Raw genomic sequence first — 25,246 nt, 5'->3', positions numbered from 1 at the left:
ACTGGCCTGGTCACACCTCAGGATCCCCCAGTCAGAGGTGGTGGCTTCTCCCTTTTGTGCGTGAGGTCTCTACAGGTTTAATTACACACATTAAATTAAATGATTCCCTGTTTCTTCTTAATATTTTTTGTATGTCCTCCTGAGGAACCTTTTCAAACCGCGTGTCTTGAACACACCCTCAAAGATGTGTGGTGGGAGGAGCCAGACCACTGACGCAGTAGTTTAATGTCAAAGACCTAAGAAGTAACAGAGATCTCACTCACAAAAAAAAACGACCATATACCTACAACATTGGATTACAGTTTATTTTTTGTCATTGTGCTATGGGCACACTGGTTTAATAATATAATATACCGGCTAGTAAGTACTTAAAAATTCATCAGTGGTGACGTAGTAGTGGGAGTTGTCATCTGTATCACAGACGATCTTCGGAATCCACCTGAAGTGGGCGTCACTTCGCTAAGTGGCCCAGTGAGTCCTGACAGATTCACTTCCGGACATTCTGCTGGGGGCGTGTTGTGGGTTTTTATCTATTTTAGCATGCACGGAGAGAATAAGGTAAGACATGTATTAAAGTTAAGAGAATTAATAAGGCGGAAGTGTTTACAAGGTGACGTAATTTGACGCTCACTGCCGGCTAATGCTCACAGTACGGCCTCTTTCAAAGTAGCGCTCTCGCTTTAGCTATATATGTCTATGTATGTGTATATATATATATATATATATATACACACACACAAGGTTGGGTAGGATTACTATGAAATGTAATCAGATTACACGACTTGCCATCCATCAATTATGTTCTCCACCCCCCTCCCAAATTAAGCAAACAACAAAGAGTCAAGTAAATTAGATCAATTTATTTTGTTGTGAGCAGCATATGATTGATTCAGAGTACTTCATAAAATCATAACAATTGAAACGTATGATTTACAAATGTAACAGTTAAAATGATAAAATTATTAACAACATGTGACGAACTCAGTATCCTGTATAAACTCAACAAATGGCCCATAAATCGGCCTATACAAAGAAAACCCATATAAATGAAATTTTTATGAACAGGTCATTGACTCAACAACTTCACAATACTAATTTTTTAGCAATTTTATCTACAATAAACTGAACAATTGACCAGAAAACACAAAGATTGACGAATCTGACAACTTTTCATATTTTGCCTGAAACAACCTAGTTCACTTGTCGGTCATGTTGTAATTAATAGTAATGTTACAATTGTTGAATACAGGCTGCAAAACAGCCCTGGTATTGTGTGTAAGGTTTTGCTGAATGTTTGTCTCATGGAGATACCTGTCAAGTTCTTCATCCAGCAAACGAAAGTTGGGATACAGTGGTAGCACTCCTTGCTGTTGTTCAGGGGATCGCAGGGGGACGGAAGGAAGTTGTGGAGGTACTGCCACACTCGATGCATCAGGAAGTACTGGCGGTTGTGAAGTTCCTGCCAAGCTTGAAGCATGAGTTGCAGGAGGTCTTGAAGCCACTGCCAGAGTAGAAGTGTCATTACCAGCGAGCCCATGTGATAGAATGTTGCTCATCTGATGTTTACGCTTCTCTGATGTCCTGGAATAGGAATTCAGGCTTGCCGTGCTTGCATGTTGTGTCACCGATATGATGTGTCTGCCCTCTTGACCGGCATCATCCAACAAGGTCACCGTAGTGGCTCAAAGGATGTGATTGGTGTACTTTTGACACAGCTCGGCATCCTTGCTAATGATAGCCATCATGTCGCCCAACATCTTCTCACCGGCTGGGACGTTATCATACCATATCTTGTCCTTTGTACAGTCCAGCTACAATCCAATTCAGACAAGAAATGTACATCACATGTGGAAAATTGTAATGACACTGTTGTCAATATTCTTCCAAAACAGAGGCTTTTTGCATTTGTTGCAGTGAATTAACATAAACCCAAACAGACATACCTTTCTCTTGCCTTGTTGGAATTAGTAGTTGCATTGTGGATTGAGTCTTTCTTTGTAGAACACAAACAGCTTGACAACAATCATCATCTTTTGAAAATCAGTAAGGGAAAAAAAAAAATTTTTGAATTTCAAAATTTCATGATATATAATCTGTTTTCAAAAGTTAAGTGAGAAATGTATTTTGCATAATACAAAATATTGAATAAATATGTACATACCTTTGTCTTGATACATTCTGCCTTCTTTGTGGCCATCATCATCTTGGTGGTTTTTGGTGGTTCATCAGTAACCTTGTACACATACGTATTCTTGTCTGCATCTGTGGTAACTGCAAAGTCAGTTATCTTCAGGCTATGTAGGTTCTCTCGTTCCCTCCTCCCATGGTAGACCATCAGATTCACGAACACTGCTTGTTGTAGAGTTCGAGGACTCACTTTGATATTTTTCCTGAAATACTCTCTCAACTTCAGGACCTCTGCGGATGATAGGGCTGGATGATGTCTTACAGAAGCTTTATCATTCTGCTTTAAAACTTTCTTCATTGCATGAAACATGTTGTTAGCTTCAGTAAATTCTTTGTCAGTAGTTAGATTCACTGGAGATTGATCTCTCTGACGATGAATATTGTTCAGCTGTCTATTCAAGCCATTTCTGATGGCCAATAGGGTAGACTTTTTGTATAACTCTCCTGTTTTCGACCGCACCTCAGCATAAAATTTTCGTAACAACTTTGCAAGCCCTTGCCTTGTCAAGTTCTTTCCAGTGACAGTTTGTTGATTCAGCTCCAGTTGCTGTGATCGATGATTTTGATGTGATGAATGCTTCTAAAACATCAGTAGCGTGCTTGTCTACCTTCTTAGTGTTTTTGGCATCCTTGGAGTTCAATATTTCCACCAGTTCCTCCTCTGTGAACCCAGCAAACCTCACTGGCAGACGATTTTCTGCTGTTGTTGACATGTTTACCATTTTTTCAACCAGCGTCTGTCAGCTAGTTCCTGACCTTCATATGCCGTGCTCTAATTGGCTAGCTGTTGACAGTAAGTTCTAACGCTATTGGTCAGTGGGAACCGATCCAATATAACTTTTGGTCCTAGCCTTTTTGGATCCTTTTGGATCCAACATAACTTTCTGGCGCCAAGTATGCCAAAATACAGGTAAATGATGGACAGAAAGGCTAATCTGTGATTGGCTATTGCAATCTGAGTGGAGAACACACATACATACATATATATATATATAGTGAGGATAATAAGTATTTGAACACCCTGCAATTTTGCAAGTTCTCCCACCTAGAAATCATGGAGGGGTCTGAAATTTTCATCTTAGGTGCATGTCCACTGTGAGAGACATAATCTAAAAAAAAAAAAAAAAAAAATCCAGAAATCACAATGTATCTTTTTTTTATTATTATTTATTTGTATGTTACTGCTGAAAATACTGCATTAATACTGCATGGTTATGGGATATATATACATACACACACACACACACACACACACTTTTGGAAACCCTGAAGCACTTTGTTGAAGCAGCTTTTTCCTCCTCAGTTCTGATAATGGCTCTCAGAGCAGCAGTGGGCTGTACCGTGACGTGGGTGCTCGTGGATGTTGTCGTCACCACTGTCCTGTACGCGCACGGATCACACTTCACCGTGTTCGTGGACGAGGCTCTACACTTTAACATCTTGGAGTCAGCTCTGGACCTGTGGGGGACTGTCCTGCTCCGAGCCTGCCTCCTCCTGGGAGCCTCCATAGGGGTGTCATGGAGCAGGGAGGAGGGGCCACGCAGGGTCACGAAGGTCACCACCCCTGTGGTGCTGGTCTGCCTGACCATGATCACCTACACTCTGGCCAAGCTGCTGATGCTGAGCGAGGTGGAGCCTCTGAGCCGTCAGCCGTGGTTCCTCAGCTTGGTGTTGTGGACCTGCGCCTCCTCTCTGGGGGTTCTGTCGTTGTGGAGGCTCCTGGGGAAGGAGTATGGCGGCAGCAGCAGAGAGGGAGACTCTGAGGAGGTTGAGAAGCTGGTGGAGACATCTGGGGAGGAGGAGGAGGAGGTAGGATGCAGGCGGCTAGAGGAGAGCGAGCAGGAGCAAGATGAGAGGAGCAGCTCAGGAGCCACACTGCGACGTCTGCTGTCCTACTGTTGGAATGATGTGGGTCTGCTGTCCATAGCCACGTTCTTCCTCCTCACCTCTGCAGTTTGTGAGTGTTTGACTTTTGTTTAATTTCTACTGATTCCTTTGGTGGCTCCATCCTCAGCATCCTTCTCCCTGTATACCCTCCTCTGCACATGCCAAAACCATCTCAGTCTCACCTCTTTGACTCTGTCTGCAAACCAAACCACCTGCACTGTCCCTCACAAGATACACCCAGGTTCGTATTTGGACAGTGACACAATTTTTGTAATTTTACTTCTGTACACCACCACAATGGAGCTGAAATGAAACAAACAAGGTGTGTTTGTAGTGTGACTTTTATCTTTTAATTCAAGGTGTTTAAAATAATTACTACCTCAACTATTTATATTTTAGATATATAGTGTGAACAAATGCCCTAAAGAGAGAATCCAGCTGAGGCTCATAGGTAATGTTTAACGCGTCATTAATGATTGCATGTGTGTTGCTGTGTTTTTCACAGTATTGCATACTAAGAACTAATTGAGCAAGTTGCACCAAAGGCCTTCCTCGGGTGGGGACCAACAACCGTAAACACTCTGGGGGATGAGATCATCTTTGTCTAATACTATTATTCATGCCAGACATACCTGAGCATCGTACTAATCCGTGACACTAACTGATGAATCAGTTGATAGACACAGCTCCCCCCCCCCCAATATCAGTCTATCCATTTTTATACCTGCATACTCCAGTTAAAGGTCACAGGGGACCAGAGCCTATCCCAGCAGTCATGGGGCATGAGGTGGGGTACACCCAGCAGACGCCAGTCTGTTGTAGGGACACATATAGACAGGCAAATGCGTTTGCACTGCACACACACCTACCTATGGTCAGTTTAAAGTTCCCAGTTCATCTAACCTGCATGTCTTTGGATGTGGGGAGAAGCCAGAGCACTCGGAGGGAACCCACATGAACACGGGGAGAACATCCAGGTGGGACTCAAACCCATGACCTTCTTGCTGTGAGGTAACAGTGCTAACCACTAATCCACTGTGCTGCCAAAATGTCAGTCCTTTCATGGTAAATCATTTAAGTGTCAAACATTCTCAGATTAAACTAAGAGTGTCAGGAATGTGGCTCTCGAGGACCGAACTTGGCCACCCCTGACATAGACACAAAACAGTGGTCACAATAATCGACAGAGTAACTGATATGGAAGCTAATCTTTGTTTTAAGCCCTCCTGCTATGTGCTGACCTTTGTCTTTACTTTCAGGTGAAGCCTTCGTGCCATACTACTATGGGAAGGCCATAGACAGCATTGTGGTTCATCAGAGCATGGAACACTTTGCTAAGCCTGTGATCACACTGTCAGTCCTGGCCTTGGTCAGGTAAGTCTCTTGGCTTGTATACAGTGCAAAAATCAAATTTAGACCAGATGTGAACCCAATATGTCATCTTTGTCACTTTTCAGCTCTTTTGCAATGGGAGTGCGTGGAGGTGTTTTTACATTGACTTTTGCCAGATTAAACCTTAGACTCAGGGACCATCTCTTCAGAACACTAATGAGACAGGAAATTGCCTTTTTTGATGAAAATCATACAGGTAATGTTCCACAATAATCAGTATGCTCTTTTAGCTGTTCCACAAACCTGCATGTTTGTAGAGTCCTTCTAATGTTATTTGACCTGATATAGGTGACATCCTTTCCCGTCTGTCGGCTGACACCACCCAGGTGAGTGACCTCGTATCTCAGAATATCAATGTCTTCCTGAGAAGCGCTATCAAGGGTGCTGGCTTCTTCATCTTCATGTTCAGGATGTCATGGAAGCTCTCACTGGTGACAGTAATGGGATTCCCTTTCATTGCCCTTGTTTCCAGAGTTTATGGCAAGTACTACAAGGTAAACAAGTTTAATAAGCTGTGATTCATATCCTTACTGAGTACTTAAACAACCAGTTGTTAAATGGCATGGTCTTCATACCACCAGTAGGGGGCGACTAAATGTCTGCCTCAAAGTTTTTAGTAAGGTGTTTGCAGTCAGTTAACTTCAATTTAATATTTATTTAACATCCTCTAACAAGTGTGAAGTGACTGATGAGGATCAGCACCTCCAAATCTGAGTCCACTGTTGGAAAATGGTGGATTGTCCTCTCTGGGTCAGGAGAGTTATTGCCCCAAGTGGAATAGTTCATGTATATCAGGCTCTTTGTTCACGGGTGGGGCTAAGATGAACCATGGCATCAATGGACTGATTGATATTACATCTGAGGTTCAGCGGGGACTGTACCTGACTGTACCTGGCGGTCATCACCCTAGGGAGGTCTTCCAGGCACATCCAAGGGAGAGGAGGCACTGGGGAAGACCCGGGACACACTGGAGGGACAGAAACACCTTGGAATCCCCCATGAAGAGTTGGATGACTTGGCTGGGGACAGGGAAGTGTGGGACATGAGGGAGAAAATTAAGTGAATGAATGAATGTATCTTCCAACAGAGTACGGTAGATTTTTACAAAACATGACTAAAAGGTTGAGGCCATGGGCCAGCATGGAACCCCATGACCTCAACCTTTGTCTAGATGTCTAGATTACAAAAGTAAATGGTAACAGTAAAAATGCTAGGACTCTCTGTGGTATATGAGCAGTTTTATTGATCTACCGTAGCCAAAAGAAAATGTCAGATTATGAAATGCTATTTTTTTTTCTTTCTACACAACATAAAGTTACTAAATCCTCCTAAGTAAATGGGACATATGAGACACCAAATGAAAGCTGTCTATATATAAAATTGACTACGCTTTGAATTATGTGCACAGCTTTGTGTCAAAAGGTATATTGAATTGAAATATGATACCCTGTGAAAAATAATACTTGCACAAAAATGAGACTAAGATTTCGATGATTAGCACAATGAAAATCTCTGCACAAAATGTATATACCATTCGAAAGAGTGACTTTTCAACTTTGATTTTGTGGAAACATTATTCAAATTGGACATATATTCACAAATATATTGGTCATTTTACAAGTGACATCATATAGACACAAACCAGGTGGAATGTACCAGTGAGTACAATGTGCTTTTTGCATCTTTCAGGCTTGTTTCCGATCAGAGGGTATGCCTTCATACAAACCACCATGTCAAATGTTGTAAGGACATACTCTTGACGTACTTCATGTATGGCCTTTTCTGCTACTCGCAGGCATTCTTTGACAGTTTTGTATTCCGAAAAAGGGTGGTTAATGACAGGGTAGTAATACTGTGTTGTCATATGTCATAGTGAGTCCCAGCATTTTTACTATTATCAGTTATTTTTGTAATTTAGACATGCTAAGCTTTCTATTTATACCAGATTTATAGGGTTGTTGGGGGGGGGGGGGTGCACAGGGGACCATGCTGGCCCATGGCCTAGTTTCTTGGGATCACCATAGGCATGTTGATTTGGTACAACGTTTATGCCAGACTCCCTTCCTGACGTAACTCCAGGTTTTCATGGGGAATGGGACACAGGCGATTTTGAACTAGGAACCTTATATTTGCAGTGGGTCACCCCTTTGAGTCTGGTCTGCTTGAGGTTTCTTCCTCAAATCATCAGAGGGAGTTTTTCCTTACCATTGTCGCCTGTTGTGCATGCTCTATGGGTTGGTAAGTTTAGATCTTACTTGTGTGAAGCATCTTGAGGAAACTTTGTTGTGATTTGGTGCTATATAAGTGAAATAAATTGAGTAGAAATTATATACTGAAGCAAGCGAACTAACTGCTTGCACAACTATTGTTGTCTAGAAATTGACCAAAACTGTACAGACGACCCTTGCAGAAGCCAATAAAGTTGCTGAAGAAACGATCTCAGCCATGAAGACGGTGCGGAGCTTTGCCAATGAGTGTGGAGAGACCGACTCTTATTACGCCAAGCTGTTGGTCATGTTCCAGCTCAACAAAAAACAAGCTCTGGCCTATGCCTGCTACATGTGGTCTAGTTGTGTAAGTGTAAACTGCTGCCTCTTTGAATGGAACACACATCTATATGTTACTACCATATTTTCTGGAGTGTAAATCGCACCAGACTATATAAGTCGCAGCTTTTTCTGTGTAATGAGCTCTTTAATTTGGGATTTTGGTCCATTGTTGTAGTGTATTTTTTATTACTGGCATTTATTGTTTTATTATTGGAGTTTATTTTGTTCAGTGCTTTGATTCTTGGGAAAGTTATACATAAATAGTCATTATAATTACTATTATTAATAACAAACTTGTGAATTTTCAGTATGTAAGTCGCACCGCAGGGCCTCCAAAACTAGCAAAATCAACCCCTGCAACTCTCGCACCTCTAGAAAATACAGTAAATCTTTACCTGTCTGGACATCAGTAGGATTCTTGTGGATTTGTCCCCCCCCAACAGATATCAGAGCTTGCTCTTGAAGTAGCAGTCCTCTACTATGGCGGTCATCTTGTGGTCACAGGTCAGATGAGTAGCGGTGCTCTGATAGCGTTTTTCATATACATGCTCGAACTGGGAGAGTGTCTTGAGGTAAAATATTTGCACTTAAACATTTTGTTATAGCCGTATGATGAAATGGTCTTTTTTAATGCATTGCTCCTGTATGGGCCATTTTACAGAACATAGCGTCTGTGTACACAGGCCTCATGCAGGGTGTGGGAGCTGCTGAGAAGGTTTTTGAGTACTTGGACCGGAAACCCAAACACCCAGCTGAAGGTGAAGAGGCTCCGGAAACATGCCACGGTCTGGTGGAATTTAAAGACATCACGTTTGCGTACCCAACACGGCCTGAGATTGATATTCTTAAGGTTTGTCTGAGAGCACTGTTGCACCAAATACAAGCTAATGATTATGGTCAGACTGCTCTTTCACTTATGTATGTTTTGACTCTGTTTTGTGATGAATTATCTTTGTGGAGGTATGACGTTGGACCACATTATATTTAACGTGGGCTGATCAGGCAATTTTCCCCCTCAATGCACAGACTCTATTTTACTGTGCACCAAACGTAACATGACAACAGATCAGTACGTTCCGGTGTTGCAGGGAGTGTCATTCACTCTGTGGCCTGGGAAGGTGACAGCCCTCGTGGGGCCTTCAGGCAGTGGAAAGAGCTCCTGTGTGAGTCTGGTGGAGAACTTCTACCTCCCCCAGCAAGGTGAAGTGCTGCTGGATGGAAGACCTGTCCATAGCTTGCATCACGACTACCTGCACTCCAAGGTCAGTCTGCCTCAGTGGTCTCAGAGCACTTGAGCTGGGCCACTAGCCACAGGTTCCAGTCCTTACTATTCCAGTTACCAAATTCCAGTCTTTAGTCCACTGTAATTTTATCCACTGCATCATTACTTGAACCAATCCAAACAAATGGGCACAGGTGATTACAAGAGATTTCAAAAATACTGTTTATTTCAAGAATGATGATGTCACTACTGTTATGCAAGCAGATTATGGAACTTGATGTACGTAAATATTCATATTCAGTCACAAAACATGACAGTAATGGAGCTGACATGACTACTGTACTAACATGAATACACTGACTTTTAGAGATGTTGTTGTTCCTCCTGCTTTCAGTTCTGTCATGATGATATATACCAGGTTGCCAAGGGCAATAGATGTGAGAAACCTTAAGTAAGTCTTTTTCTTCATGAAATCATCCATTTCATTTTGCAGGTTGCACTTGTAGGCCAAGAGCCTGTGCTGTTTGCACGTACGGTCAAGGAAAACATCACCTATGGTCTGTCCAACATCTCCACAGAGGCGGTGGTTCAGGCAGCCATAAAGGCTAATGCTCATGATTTCATCACCACCCTCCCCAAGGGCTACGATACAAGTAATTGTTGGATTTATTCATTCTTACATCAGTCAATGACATATACAGTGTTCTCATGATTTTGATTCATGACTTAACTTATGCAGCCTATGTTTTGCTCGAAGTATCTGATCCTGCATCTTCTCAGCCCCTTGGTTGCAAACTTTGCACAATTGTAGTCCAAGTGGAGTCAAGAAATAGTTGGGTGATTTGGACTAATTTTGGCAATAATCCAAAACTGGTTCAAAGTATTTTTCCTGTTATGTCATTAAATAGCATTTTTTGCCTCATGACACAATAAAATTTAATGCAGATTAAAGTCGGGGCCTGATGACCCTTCTCTGTCTCAAGTTAAATTGTGGTTGGCCCTGATTAACCTGGCAGAAGTGCACACTGTGTGTCCACCTTATTACGTCGGCCAAGGACGTAATAAAATCATTGGCATTTATTTTATTTATTTATTTGTCTGTCTGTCTTAGAAAGATTACGTCAAAACTACTTCACGGATTCTCACCAAATTTTCACAACGGACACATTAGGCCATGGAAGACTCCATTAAATTTTGGAGCTGATTCGGTGTCGCAGATCGAATGGTCCCTCCCTAAAAATTGGTCCATCCGTTCTCCACTGCGCATGTGTTATTTCAGAGCTCAGCCGCTCAACTGAGTCTCTTCATCCAAAGCGATCACATGGATTAATGGGATTATTATTAACCATTAGATAACAAGGTAAAATCTCTTAAATCATTCTGAAGGCAGTTTTAAGCAGAAACGAGGCCGTCAAAATGATGATTACGTCAAAACTACTTCACAGATTCTCACCAAATTTGCACCACAGATAGATATTAGAGCATAGAAGACTCCACTGAATTTTGGAACTGATCCGGATCCAGATTGGCGGACGTGAGAAATCTCTGATTGCTCTTGTTGTTGCTGTAATGGACTACGTTGGTTACTCATTTTAACCACAAGACATCAGGATTGTCCAGTGCAAAGATGAATGAGTTTATCTTGTAACATGAGAAGCAGTCCTGGAAGGCAATGGTTGTGTCCAAGATGAGCCATTAAACACAATGGTTTTTGCAGTTCAGCAGAAGATTAGTGATAGTTGCTTTTTTAAATGATTGTTTTTGTGGCTGTAAGCTAAACCAATAATGCAGTATTGAACTCATATTACAAACCTCATTGTCCCCCAGGTGTTGGAGAAAAAGGCACCCAGTTATCAGGGGGACAAAAACAAAGAGTGGCCATTGCAAGAGCTCTCATCCGCAACCCACGTGTCCTTATCCTGGACGAGGCGACCAGCGCGCTGGACACAGAAAGCGAACACATTGTAAGGGACTTGATGGTGTTAAACTGAATCTGATGTTCAAACCCGCACATAGTCTGATTCAATCCAATGCTGCAATAAATACCACATCACTGAATCTTGCAAAACATGAGAGAGGTGCTGATTCAGCTGTTTATAAAGTAGTCACACAGATTGATTAGTATAGCTATGCAGAGACATCCTGTCCATCTGAAATTCAGACCATTCCTCACACTTTGGCGCATATTATTATTATTATTATATTATTATTTACAGTAGAAACTTGGTCGGGAGGTGGTTAAGGGCTGAAGGGACTTACTTACAGTAGAGAGGAACCCAAATACCAGAAATGAACTCAGGTCTGTATTGATAGTAACAGCTACAACTTTACTGCTCTTTATTGAAAGATGGGGTGGAAATCATAATTCCAGCTCTCGTTTTGTCCTCTCGGATCGAGTCTTTACCTACTTTGGTCCAACCCTATACACCACAAAAGATAGGATACATATACACTTATCGCGATTCAATACTTATCATGACACCTAATCACTTTGCTGTTCACACATAATTATGTAGATAGCAATCAGTGGTCAGTGTTCTACTTTCCAGAAACAAATGCTTCTGATGTATAAGACATCATTTCTTCATGCATGCAGTAATTGACTTCATGGTATCATGATACTAATTTTAAAAAAATAACAAAAAAAATGATAATGATGTATACAATGTATCGTTCCACCCCTAGTAAAAGACCTGTTTCTGAAGTTATCTGTTGTCCATTCAGAGAACAGTTTGTGTATGTTTGCACACATGCACGTGTCTCATCTGTGGTTGTCTAACTTTCTGGGTGAATTTATTCATTTTTCTAATCATTTATATTATTTGATTATGTGCATTTGACTATTTTCATGTTTACCTGCAATCTTATACCTTTCCTCTGCTTTGTTTTTCATGTTAAAGGACATTTTTGTTGAGTAATGGAACATGTTGTGCAATAAAAGCCACAGTAACACCATGTGTTAAAAAAAATTCACACCACTTAGAGCAGTATCACATGCAGTCAGAACATATCACTAGATATAGGAGTCACAACATTGAATTTTATTGGACAGTAAAGAATCTGACACACCCCAGTTAAATCTGGACTCACAGAGAGACATGTTTGTTTATTCTCAAGCTACGTTGTAAATTTCTGTCCTTTTGATTTTTAGAGTTCCTCTGATAAAAGGTTTCTAGATGTTAGTGGATTTGTGTGTTTGGGGCAAACCACTATTTATAAAGGACATTGTTAAATCATCATGATGCTTTTGATGAAAGAAAAAGCTAATTTTGATTTGCATTTGTGAAGCAGGCTGATTAATCCGACTATGTGTGCCAACCACAGGTAGCATTTTGTTGTAGTCGGCACATCATTAGTCAAAAAGCACCATGTCAAAGTCACACAGTCTGGCATGAATAACTCTTTCCCCAAATCCACAAATTCTGTCATATCCTGAAAACTTTAATTATTGCAGTTCTCTTAATAAGTTAAATGTGTTTTCCCCTTTCGTTACAGGTTCAGCAGGCCCTGAACAACATCATGCATGAGCACACAGTGCTGGTCATCGCCCATCGACTGAGCACGGTGGAGAAAGCAGATAACATCATTGTGATTGACAAGGGTCGTGTAGTTGAACAGGGGTCTAACAGTCAGCTGATGGCCAGTGAGGGACTCTACTATAAGCTGGTGCAGAGGCAGGTCCTGGGCATCGAGACAGGACAGGAGGTCCTCAACCCAACCGAAAACCTCTGCTGGAGACCCAGTAGACGAAAACAGCGGCGGACACAAAGTACCAGCAGCAGTGGCAGTGAGCCAGACTGCAGCACGCGCTACTGACAGGGAACTGTGTGAACACGTCATTAAAGCGTTGTTTTTCTTTTGTCAAAGTGGAAAACCACTGTAGACTTTTCAATATTTAAAAATGACAAATCAATGGTTATAGTGACAGCCAGTCACCCTTGGTGAGGGTTAGCATGACAGCTTGAAGTCAAAGATTGAATATCATACTGCTATAAATCATTGGGTTTGAAATAGCCAAGGTATATGCAGTAAATGACTAGATAAATGGTCCACCCACAATGAATGCTATCAACTTGTAACTCATCAAAGGGGCATGTGATGACAAACCCTATCACATCTTTTAAAGTTAAAGATCAGTTAGGAGGGGTTGGGTGTGGGCGCGGGTGGGGATCAGTTTTGGTGTATATCATTACATATAAACAAATGTTTCAAGCACTTTTTAAAAATTATATTAATTACAGCCTACAGCTGAAAAAGGTAAAGTATCAATATTAAATATATCAAAACTGTGTTAATTTCGTACTCAATACTTGGTTACAGTTTTTGGTTCTGGTGTCTTCTGGTGTTCTGGTATCTTCCTCTTGACAATACCCCACAGATTCTCTGTGGGGTTCAGAATGGGTGGGTTGACTAGCCTATCAAGTGCAGTAATACGTACCATAGTTAGCAACCCAGTAACTTGTCGTTTTGGCACTGTGCGCATTTGCCCAGGCCTGCTGAAAAAGGACATCAGCGTCTTCATAAAGCTTAAACGGCAGGTGCATGAAGTGCTCTAAAATCTAATGGTAGATGACTGGGCTGACTTTAGACTTGATAAAAAATTAGCCGGAGAATCGGAGTAGCGGGGGCGGTATTGCATTCGTTCTACTGTCCTGTTGTGACAAAAAGGGAATTGAGTCAAAGGCAAGTCTCTTGATCTACGGGTCAATCGTTATTCCTACTCTCACCTATGGTCATGAGGGTTGGATCATGACCGAAAGAACTAGATCGTGGGCTGAAACGGGTTTCCTCAGGAGGGTGGCTGGTATCTCACTTAAGCCCCGTTTACACATAGACGGTAAACTCGCCCGGAAGCGTCCCGGCAGAGATTTTGCCCCCTCCGGGCCATTTTAGGGATCAAACACCGTAGTTAACGCCGGCGCACGGGGGCGTGGTTTGGTTCCGGCTTCACCGGGAATCGTCGAAAAAATTATTCAACATGTCGAATAATTCCGGGAGCGCTCCCGGAGAAGTGGCCTGACGACGGAGACAACACAAACAACGGCGTTTGATACTTTTTAATCGCCGTGTCATCCCGCCCCTTCCTGTAGTGCCGCAGTTTCCGCCACCGTAATTGGCATCCAGCGTTGTATCCCTAACCAACGGCGTGTAAAACGGCGATAGAGCCCACATTGACGTCCTCAAAGGCGTTTTAACCGGCGACAGAGGCAGACAAAACGGCGGCGCTAGCGGACAGTACGCTGTTCTAAACGCCACCTCCCGGTTAACGGCATTCCAAACGGCCGATAGGCGGTGGTCAGTATAAAAACGCTAGCGCGCTGCATGCAGGTCTCTCACTCGCGGCCAGCTCCAGATATTTTTGCAGAGAAGCTTCAGTATACCTCCTAAAATAAAATTGGCAGCGGCAAGGACTTACCAAGAGGTCTGGTTCAGGGGTAGCCCTGTGGTGGAAACAAGCAACACGTTGAGGAGGGGAAAAAGAGAAAAGAAAAGGCTGAGAGGTGAGCTCCCTGTCACTCCCTCCCCCTGCACTGACAGCTGCTTCAGCCTATTATACTCTGGGGGCGGTGCCTATAAGCAAAAGTTCCTGGAGTAACGCAGGATTTGCCTGGATAAATCCAGTGGTACACAGGGCATTATCGGCAGCAGCAGAACACCACCGCGTCTTAACCTGCGATTGTAAAGGATAGAACTGAGTATTAACCCCCGTTGCCTGACGTGTGCCGGATGCTACGGCATCAAAACTCCGCTTTATTCGGCGTATTTAGCGGCGTTTTATCCGCGTATTTGCGGCTAGTACGGTGCTCAAAATGCTGGCGAAATGCTCCGCCACTTTCCACCGCAAAAACAGCCGGAACTACTGCGGACTTCGGTCTACGTCCTACCCGCAGGAATGGCTGCGTAAGTTACGCGCAGGGAACAAAAGAAGGGGGGTGGGGGAGCTTGGCTCCATGATGTTTTAACAGACTGCATAGACAGGCAGACGAATTTGATACATTGGAAAAGGTCAGAATACATTATTTCCAGGAGTTAATGGACTTTATTTAATGTGCCACAATCATGAGAGAACTTGAGGAAATGAAAGCACCGTGGAGCTGCAGCCAATGATCATGTGTGCGATCTGTCCATGAGGAGTTGATAGTGGATGTCCTCTTGCTGGTGATCGGTCCGTGACCAGGAGTTAATGGACTTTATTTAACGTGCCACAATCGTGAGAGAACGTCAGGTGAAAGAATGCTGCAGCCGGCGATCGCGTGTGATCCATCCATGAGAAGTGGACAGTGGACATGTCCTCTCACTGGCGATCCATCTGTGAGGAGTTAGTGGATGTGGAAGCTTGGCCGTTCTGCCTCTTCTTCTTCCATGGTTTTGAAGCTTCACTGCCAGCAAAGTTCAGCAGGATGAATAAAATCTAGCAATGCAGGTATGTACTGATAAAAAGCCAGAAAGGATTTTTCACCATGGCATAGGGTTGTGTACAATTGCGGAGGCTTTGTGTACAGTAGCGAAGTGATGTGTAGATTTACATACAGTAGCACATACAGAGTTGCACGGACTTGTGTGTAACACTGCATCAGTGCTCTACACTGACAGTGTGTGAAAAAAAAAAAAAAATTTTTTGGTGGCCAAGTGGTTAATGCGCTTGGTTTCAGTTCAGAAGGTTCCGGGTTCAAATCCCACCCCTGCCACATTTCTCCATGTAATGTGGAGTTGCGTCAGGAAGGGCATCCGGCGTAAAACTTGTGCCAATTCAACATGCAGATCCACCTTGGATTTGCTGTGGTGACCCCAAGTGCAAACAAGGGAGCAGCCGAAGGGACTTACTTACAGCGTATTGCCATGTAGGGCTGCACAATCTTGACGTAGCTCGGTATAGTCTGTACGCCGCATTACGCAACTCTGATGGGTGGGGGTGAAAGGGGCTTCAGAGAATAGGGTGAGAAGCTCAGTCATTCGTGAGGAGTTGAGCCGCTGCTCCTTCAAGTTGAGCAGAGCCAGCTGAGGTGGTTTGGGCATCTGGTAAGCATTGTTGTAATACAGTAATTTGAAAATGCAGGTCAAGATGAGAAATACTGCCACCTTGTGGTGCTCTGTATGTTTCGTTTTTCAGTTCATTAAACACGTGAAACTTCAATAGGTTATGGGCCCAGGCGGTCCCAGTCAGTTCCAGTAAATTAGCTTAAAACAGTGGATTTACACGGATTTTGTGTGGTGTACTCGGTATTGTGGGATTCACAATGGAGGACAGACTGTTTATCGACAAGCTAAGTGGACCAGACAACTGGGCTACGTGGAAATTCCGGATGGAGCGTAAACATTAGCAGCAGATGCTAACGCAGCTGCTCGAGCCGAATTCGCTAGGAAGAAATAAAAAGCATTTTCAGTGTTGGTGCTTAATGTAAGTACATCTCAGCTGTACTTGATTACAAGTTGCCAGTAACCTAAAGAAGCGTGGGATACGCTGAAGGGACATTTTGAGAGAGATACCCTAGCTAATAAATTGTTTCTAAAGAAGTAGTACTTCAGATGTGAAATGACAGAAGGAGAAACGATAACCGAGCATTTGAAGCGCATGAAAGAATTAACTGATCAACTTGGTGCTATCGGTGCTGTAATTGAGGAGGAGGATCAGATTGTGACATTATTGGGTAGTCTTCCACCCAGCTGTGCAACAACTGTCACTGCCCTAGAGATAAAGATGGACAGGTTGACTCTTCAATTCGTGCAGCAATCATTGGTAAATGAGGAACAAAAACGAGTGCAGGCAAATGACAGTACCAGTGGTGCAACAACAGGTGGCGCATCTGCAATGGCAACTCTAGTGCTTGGGTTTTCACAGCCTGAGGGACTGGACAGATCTAAATGGAAGTGTTTTAAATGTGGGAAGGAAGGACATCTAAAACGAAATTGTCCAAAGTTAAAAAATAAAAATCAAACCCACAAGGCTAAATGGATGACATGTGAGGATAATGAGAATTCTGAGAGTGCAACTGAGAGTGCATTTGTTGCCAGAGAGAATAATCAGAATGAGAAAGTGAAGCAGGTCGAGTGGATGATCGACTCTGGAGTGTCAAAACACGACATGTTCAAAAGAAATACTTCAGGATTACCAGGAATTCACTAAGCCACAATCAGTGAAACTGGGAGATAGCAGAGTAGTTGATGCCCAAGGACTCGGTAATGTAAAACTGAAAATGACTTTCAAAGTTAGTTATGTCAAAGATGTCACAATGTGCTTTATGTTCCCAAGCTGTCTGGGAATCTTTTCTTAGTGGGAGCTGCTGCGAAAAAAGGGAATACAGTGCAGTTCAAGAAGACCCGGTGCTACATACGTGGAAAAGATGGAGATCTTCGAGGAATGGGAACACAACGATCCGATGGATTATATCAGCTGGATGTGGAGGGGAGTACGCCTGTTCCTTATACAGCAGCAAGTGCATCAGTTGCAGCCAGTCTATGGCATCAGAGACTGGGCCACACCACCATGCTGAAGGAGCTTAAACCTCTGGTGAGTGGAATGGACTATTCTGCAGAAAAAGAGAACTCCTTCTGTGAAGCATGTGTGGAGGGCAAGCTGTCTAGAAAGCCATTCAAGTCAGTGGGAGAAATCCGCTCAAAGCGCACGCTGCAGCTGATTCATAGTGACGTCTGTGGTCCCATGCAGACTGAATCCATAGGTGGATCAAAGTACTTCGTGACATTCATTGATGACTACTCAAGATGCTGCAAGGTATACTTCATGAGGCAAAAAAGTGAAGTGCTCAGCAAGTTCAAAGAATTTGAAAGAACATTCTCCAATGAGTGTGGACAAAAAGTTACAAGACTGAGAACGACAACGGTGGGGAATACACATCGAAAGAATTCCAAGAATACCTGAGAGCTCAAGGCATCCACCACGAAATGTCTGTACCCCATACACCTCAGCAAAATGGTGTAGCTGAAAGAAAAAATCGGACTTTAGTTGAAGCAGCAAGGAGTATGCTGTCTCATGCAAAGCTGCCAAACTGTTGTGGGCAGAGGCTGTAGCAACAGCAGCCTACATGCAGAACAGGCTGCCCACATCAGTTCTGAAGCAACAGACCCCGTACCAGAGATAGTATGGCAGAAAGCCGAACATCAGTCACATGAGAGTGTTTGGCTGTGTGGCCTATGCACATGTTCCAGAAGTAGAAAGGAGAAAGCTGGACAAGAAAGCGGTGAAGCTTCGCTTCGTGGGATATGCCAATAATGCCAAGGGATACCGTCTGATGAGGAGAAAAGAAGGATTCTGATTCGCCGGGACGTCATCTTCAATGAAGCAGACTTTGACTGGAAACAGGAAGTGGAAGTGTCTTGTTCAGACAGTGATGCTGGCAGTGGTCCTGATGAGAGAGGAGCATCAGCTGATGAGACACCAGTCAGTGAATCTCAAAGAGAATGTGGCAGAGTCAGAAAGCCCCCAAAAAGGTATGGCTATGATGAGTTTGCAGACATAGTGACTGTTGAACATTATGGCAATGTCTGTAGTGTAAATGAACCAAGTACACTGAAGGAAGCAATGATGAGCCCTAATGCAATGGAATGGAAGGAAGTGGCTGATTTGGAGCATGAGTCCCTACTTGAAAATGAGACTTGGGACTTGGTGCAATTGCCAGAAAACAGAAAGCCAACAGGTTCGAGATGGGTGTTCAAAGTCAAGCACCATAGTGATGGAGAAGTGGAGAGATACAAGTGTAGACTTGTTGCTAAGGGCTGTTCACAGAAGTACGGCGCTGACTACGATGAAACCTTCTCACCTGTAGTACGATTCAGCTCAATTCGTACATTGCTGTCCTTTGCTGTTCAGAATAACATGCATGTACACCAGATGGATGTGGTTACTGCATTTCTGAATGGACATCTAGAGGAAGAAATCTCCATGGAGCAACCAGATGGATACGTCAAACCAGGCCAAGAGCACTTAGTGTGCAAGCTAAAAAAGTCAATCTACAGCCTTAAGCAGTCACCTCGCTGCTGGAGTAAAACTTTCACAGAGTTCATGAAAGATCTTGGATTCAACCAGAGCACATCAGACCCCTATGTGTTCGTGAGAGCTCGACAGGAACTAGAGATATTAGCTGTGTATGTCAATGATCTGATTTTGATCAGTCACTGGACAGCGTGAGTGACTTGAAAGTTGCTCTGAAGAAGAGATACAAGATGAAAGACATGGGTGAGCTGTCTTACATACTGGGCATCTCAGTCATTCAAGACAAGACAAACAACTGTGTATACCTTCACCAGAAGCATTACATTGAAGCCATTCTTCAGAAATATGGGATGGATAAAGCCAATCCAGTCACAACCCCAGCTGATGCAAATGTGAAGTTACAGAAAAATGATGGTGTTAGTAAGCCAGTGAATCCAGGTACCTACTAGTCAATTGTAGGAAGCCTGCTGTATGCAGCAATGGCCACCAGGCCAGACATCGCACAAGCAGTGAGTGCTGTGTCAAAGTTTAATGCCGAACCAAACACTGCCCACATGACTGCTGTGAAGAGGATACTTCGCTACCTGAAAGGTACCATGAATCTTGCTCTCAAGTACCAGCGGTCAGATTCTGGAACTTTAGTCGGTTTCTCAGACGCTGACTGGGCAGGAGATCAGGATGATCGTCACTCTACAACCGGGAATGTCTTTCTACTGAGTGGAGGAGCAGTAAGCTGGCTCAGCAAGAAGCAGAACATTGTCGCACTGTCAACAGCTGAAGCTGAATACGTCGCTCTCAGCCAGGCAGCACAAGAATGTACCTGGCTTACACGACTACTCAGTGATCTCGGAATGGATGCTACGCCAACTGTGATTCTGGAAGACAACCAAGGAGCTATTGCCATAGCAAAGAATCCAGTTGATCATTCAAGAACAAAGCACATAGATATTCATTATCACTGCACTCGTGAATGTGTGCAGAATGGACAAATTCAACTGCAATCATCCTACAGATGATATGAAGGCAGCTATCTTGACCAAGCTATTAGCAAAACAGAAGTTTGAGTATCTTAGGAGAGAGATTGGACTTTGTGCTGTGTAACTCTGATATGTATAAGTTGTAGGCTAATGTTTAGTATTGATAGAGCCTAAGTTAAGACTACTGGTAAGCAAGATAGAAAAGAAAAAATGGGAAATTAAAATGTCTTGCTAGTTTTCTGTTTTTATTAAAAAGGGGGACTTATAGTCTAAGTGAAGAGTCTAAGTATAATACATCTCCTAAGTGATTTAAGTTAGTACAAAAAAAAGGGTCTTGTTTATTGTAAAATTAAGTGGGAGTGTTGTAATACAGTAATTTGACAATGCAGGTCAAGGTGAGTAATACTGCCACCTTGTGGTGCTCTGTATGTTTCGTTTTTCAGTTCATTAAACACGTGAAACTTCAATAAGTATGCCTCCTGGGCATCTCCCTAGGGAGGTGTTGGGGTCCCCTACCGGAGCTGTTGCCCTGTGACCTGATCCAGGATAAACAGTTGTATGTATGTAAGATGTATCTTTTCTTGCTTATGTTTCCAATAATCACATTAAAAAACTATGCTTCTGCCAAGAAGGTAAGTTTACAGCCCTGTTCTTTGTTTCTTTTAAGTGCAACAGATTGTTGAGCAGGATTACTCCAAAACTGACACCAACTAAGGACCCAGCTCCCCCGCCACACACACACACACACCACCATCCCCAAGTGGGATGGTGGTGTGTGTGTATAACATTGGGAGATGGTGCATTTTCATTACTTTTTCATGAAATCTATTGTCAAACATATCCAGTGTCATGCAGGTCAGGATACCGTATAGATCCACATTACGCAATAAAGAGTAAATAATTCTATCAATTGTATCGTAGCTCTTGAATGGTTCAGCCTGTCTGACTAGTTCATGAGCAATGTGTGGATCGCAGGCAGTTGTAAAACATGCAGCTCAGCTAATCTCCAGCTGATCTCCTCTCTGCACCATATTTTTTTGGATCAATATATTAGACAGCCCTACTGAGCCTACTGACATATGCAGTCTGAGTTCCCTTCTGACTGCAGTGCCCTATCTGCAAGAAAAGCTTGTGCCATCAGGGTAGCTCACTGCTGTCCTCTGCTACAGCAATGCACACTATCCATGCTGCCACAGTCACATATAAAGTTTGATTATCTTGTTTTTTTAGATGATTTGTGGGTACTCAGGTATTCTGGAATAAACATTGTATAGTCCATTGTCAAAAAAAAAATTAAGGCATCAAATAGTGGTTTACACACAATGATATAAATATGCAAGTAAATATGTGAATAGCCTCATTGTTAAGTCATTCGTACCCATAAATCACAATTATTTTGCTGATCAATATATGCTTTAGATCAGATGTACATGATTTTTGAGATACTGTACACAAAAAAAGGCGTTTCCAGACCATGTTTTCTTGACCTTTGACCATACTGCTCCAAAATCAAATCAGAATCAAATTTATTGCCAAGTAAGTTCCCAAATACAATGAATTTGATCTTGGTGTTATTGGTGCATAAATAATAGGATGAGAAAAACACTTCTATAAGAAGTAAAAAGTCAAACAGACAAAACTATATTCACTGTTTAAGTTGTATTGGAATGGGACAGTGCAAGGACAGGCGACTGGAGTACAGATAAAAGAAAAGAAAACCTGCACCCTCTTGGCTCTTTCTGGAACAGGTTGCCCACCCCTGCCCTAGAGGCACACAGGTCCTGTAGGGATGGCAGACTGCAGTTGATCACCTTCTCCGCTGCATGGATGATACCCTGCAGTCTGCTTCTGTCCTAAGCAGTGGCAGCAGTGTACCAGATGGTGATGGAAGAGGAGAGCATGGACTCAATGTCTTATTTCTTGATATTCGTCCAAGTAATGTTCCCAAGTTTGAAGGAAATCCATCCAGCTGTTTTTAAGTTATCTTGTCCACAGAGACACACAGGGCTGCTATGAAGAGGATGAAGAGTGGAAAGGCAGTTGGTCCAGACGACATTCCAATGGAGGCATGGAAATATCTAGGACAGATGGCAGTAGAGTTTCTAACCAGATTGTTTAATAAAATCTTGGAAAGTGAGAGAATGCCTGAGGAGTGGAGACGAAGTGTGCTGGTTCCTATTTTCAAGAACAAGGGTGATGTGCAGAGCTGCAGTAACTACAGAGGCATAAAGCTGATCAGCCACAGCATGAAGTTATGGGAAAGAGTAGTAGAAGCTAGGCTTAGAAAACAGGTGAAGATCTGTGAGCAGCAATATGGTTTCATGCCGAGAAAGAGCACTACAGATGCAATGTTTGCTCTGAGAATACTGTTGGAAAAGTACAGAGAAGGACAGAAAGAATTACATTGTGTGTTTGTGGACTTAGAAAAAGCTTATGATAGCGTGCCAAGAGAAGAGTTGTTGCATTGTATGAGGAAGTCTGGAGTGGCAGAGAAGTATGTTAGGGTAGTGCAGGACATGTACAAAAATAGTGTGACAGCGGTGAGATGCGCAGTCGGAATGACAGACTCATTCAAGGTGGAGGTGGGATTACACCAAGGATCAGCTCTGAGTCCTTTCTTGTTTGCAGTGGTGATGGACAGGTTGACAGATGAGATCAGGAGTCCCCATGGACTATGATGTTTGCAGATGACATTGTGATCTGTAGTGAGAGTAGAGAGCAAGTTGAGTCTAGTCTGGAGAAGTGGAGATATGCTTTGGAGAGAAGGGGAATGAAAGTCAGTAGAAGCAAGACTGAGTACATGTGTGTGAATGAGAGGGAGCCCAGTGGAATAGTGCAGTTACAAGGAATAGAAGTGGTGAAAGTAGATGAGTTTAAATATTTGGGGTCAACTGTTCAAAGTAATGGAGAGTGTGGTAGAGAGGTGAAAAAGAGAGTGCAGGCAGGGTGGAGTGGGTGGAGAAAGGTGGCAGGAGTGATTTGTGACCGAAGAATATCAGCAAGAGTGAAGGGGAAAGTTTACAAAACAGTAGTGAGACCAGCTATGTTGTATGGTTTAGAGACAGTGGCACTAACAAAAAGACAGGAGGCAGAGCTGGAGGTGGCAGAGCTGAAGATGTTGAGATTCTCTTTGGGAGTGACAAGAATGGACAAGATTAGGAATGAACATATCAGAGGGACAGGGTATAGGGAGAAGGATGCTGAGGATGGAGCCACCAGGCAGGAGGAGAAGAGGGAGGACATGCAGGTGGTTGGTGTGACAGAGGAAGATACAGAGGACAGGGTGAGATGGAAACGATTGATCTGCTGTGGCGACCCCTAACGGGAACAGCCGAAAGACAAGAAGAGACACACAGTCACACACACACACCAGTGAAAACACCCTGCGTTTGCCACTTCACTGACACAGCAATAAATAATAATAACAAAAAAAAAAAAATATCTCATTCACAAGATAAGATTGAATTAGTGAACAAATATAATTTTAATATATTTATTTTTGTAACATTCAAATTTCTAACATGGCTCTGGCTGCTTCACTGGAAGATATAAATATCAGGGTGTGCACTCAGTCAACACCTGATGGCTAAAATTAGCTCAGGATGCTCCTCTTGCTCCAAATCTCCCCTGCTTTGGAGAACATTCTCTCCTGCAGCTGACATAAAAAAAAATACTGCTCCAAGCTGGAAGTGTGTAAGTAATGCAGAGTTTAGTACACAGAAACCCTGGAGAAATACTAACCAGACACTCTGGAAATTGATCTGACTTTGCAAACATCTGGGGGTTTGAATGGTGAATACATATTTGTGAAAGTGTCATTGTCATACAAGACATCACATGTTCCTTCTGGCAAATAAACTGACATTTCATGTCTTCTGTTTCATCATATCCCCTGTTCCATTGGCTCCAACATGAAGCTGTATAGCTGGTGATACGACAGACAAAAATTGCACGTTGCACACTTGCTTACGTGAAGCTTGTAATGCCTTTGGGTGTCTTGGTGGTTTCCCTCACTTATCTTGTATGGTCACTCAGGGTTTGAGAACTGCATGCAGCAGATAGAAAGTTTGTGTTTCTTAATAACTGACAGAAACGAAGTCCAAGACATAGCAGTGATTTGGAAATGTTCATGTACTTGTATCTATCTCCCGATGTGCCTAAAGGAAACTATAAGTGTGAAAAGTGATCATTTGTTTAAATAAACAACAATAGATTTAGTTTGTTCAGTTATGTATGGCCTCCAAAAATGGAGGGACTTTGTATAAAACTGGCTTCACTTTCTAAATGGTTAATGCAATATATTTGTTAAACATTCTTGAATTGAAGCCGTTGTTGGAATACTTACGATCTGGACTACATGACACCTGTACGTATGTAACTATGTCATGATTTAAGTTAATCAAAGATGGACTGTTAGGAAAGTGCAGAAGTATTAATAGCAGTGTGGAATGCAAGGTTTTTCTTTTCTTTTTTTGTCACAGCAAATGTGTTTAAATTGTGTTTAGAAATATTTGTAAGATTCTGATTTTAATTTGTTGTCATTGCACTGAGTGTTGCTTGATGTGGAAAGAAAAAGGAGCATCAATTACTAAAGTTAAAAAATTGGGGAGAGAAAAAAAAGACGGGAGCGGAACTGTGGCATTGTTTTCCTTCATAGACGGTTTTCCATCAGGAGCCTACTTGGCTGAGAGGAAATCCCCGGATGTACATTTCTGTGGTCGTCGATAAATCCCCACATTCCCACAGCACCTGAACGCAGCACTGGGCCTGTGTACTTCCTGAAGCTCAGTCAGTTGTCACATTCTGAAAAGGCGACAAGAGGAACACTGACGAGGACAAACACACCACATATGCTTAAAATGTCGAGTTTTCCCGATAAGTTTAGCAATTATAGTATGACTCAGCTCAACGAATTTCTGGAGGACGATGAAAAACTGACAAAGATGATCCAGGAAATGGAAGAGGTAGGATTCGCTTTCGTAGTCCGGGGTTAGCTGTGACTCTTTCCCTTTGAGTCCTTTGTTGTGCTTTTTTCCCCTCCCTTCCTCCTCCGTGTATTTACTGTAATACTTAATACGAATGC

At 42.8% G+C, this 25,246-nt stretch overlaps 2 protein-coding genes across 2 annotated transcripts in view; both read left to right on the top strand.

The window, feature by feature from the left end:
• Positions 1-473: 473 nt before the first annotated feature.
• abcb9 (ATP-binding cassette, sub-family B (MDR/TAP), member 9) lies at positions 474-13,413 on the top strand. Its single transcript, XM_034171047.1, has 12 exons — positions 474-558; positions 3,491-4,144; positions 5,334-5,448; positions 5,532-5,662; positions 5,755-5,960; positions 7,843-8,040; positions 8,459-8,587; positions 8,677-8,865; positions 9,104-9,277; positions 9,731-9,890; positions 11,065-11,201; positions 12,733-13,413. The coding sequence occupies exons 2-12, from the start codon at positions 3,499-3,501 to the stop codon at positions 13,051-13,053; spliced, it is 2,406 nt and encodes an 801-aa protein (XP_034026938.1). The 5' UTR covers positions 474-558; positions 3,491-3,498; the 3' UTR covers positions 13,054-13,413.
• Positions 13,414-24,899: 11,486 nt separating this feature from the next.
• The window catches only part of vps37ba (VPS37B subunit of ESCRT-I a), a 53,067-nt gene continuing 52,720 nt past the window's right edge, over positions 24,900-25,246 (top strand). Inside the window, exon 1 of the mRNA XM_034171046.1 lies at positions 24,900-25,127. Coding sequence (XP_034026937.1) covers positions 25,014-25,127 — 114 coding nt within the window. The 5' untranslated portion in view covers positions 24,900-25,013. The remainder of the gene's footprint in view (positions 25,128-25,246) is intronic.

This window comes from Thalassophryne amazonica, chromosome 5, assembly GCF_902500255.1.
Source record: "Thalassophryne amazonica chromosome 5, fThaAma1.1, whole genome shotgun sequence".
Lineage (NCBI taxonomy): Eukaryota > Metazoa > Chordata > Actinopteri > Batrachoidiformes > Batrachoididae > Thalassophryne > Thalassophryne amazonica.
The sequence above is the reverse complement of the archived record's forward strand: the minus strand, read 5'-3'. Positions and strand labels throughout refer to the sequence as shown.

Bases quoted from the DNA above. Each gene is read 5' to 3' on its own strand.
- abcb9 (XM_034171047.1), top strand. From the start codon at position 3,499: ATGGCTCTCAGAGCAGCAGTGGGCTGTACCGTGACGTGGGTGCTCGTG. The intron at 8,041-8,458 runs GTAAGTGTAAAC...CCCCCCCAACAG, and splicing joins GCTACATGTGGTCTAGTTGT to ATATCAGAGCTTGCTCTTGA. The intron at 8,866-9,103 runs GTTTGTCTGAGA...CCGGTGTTGCAG, and splicing joins CTGAGATTGATATTCTTAAG to GGAGTGTCATTCACTCTGTG.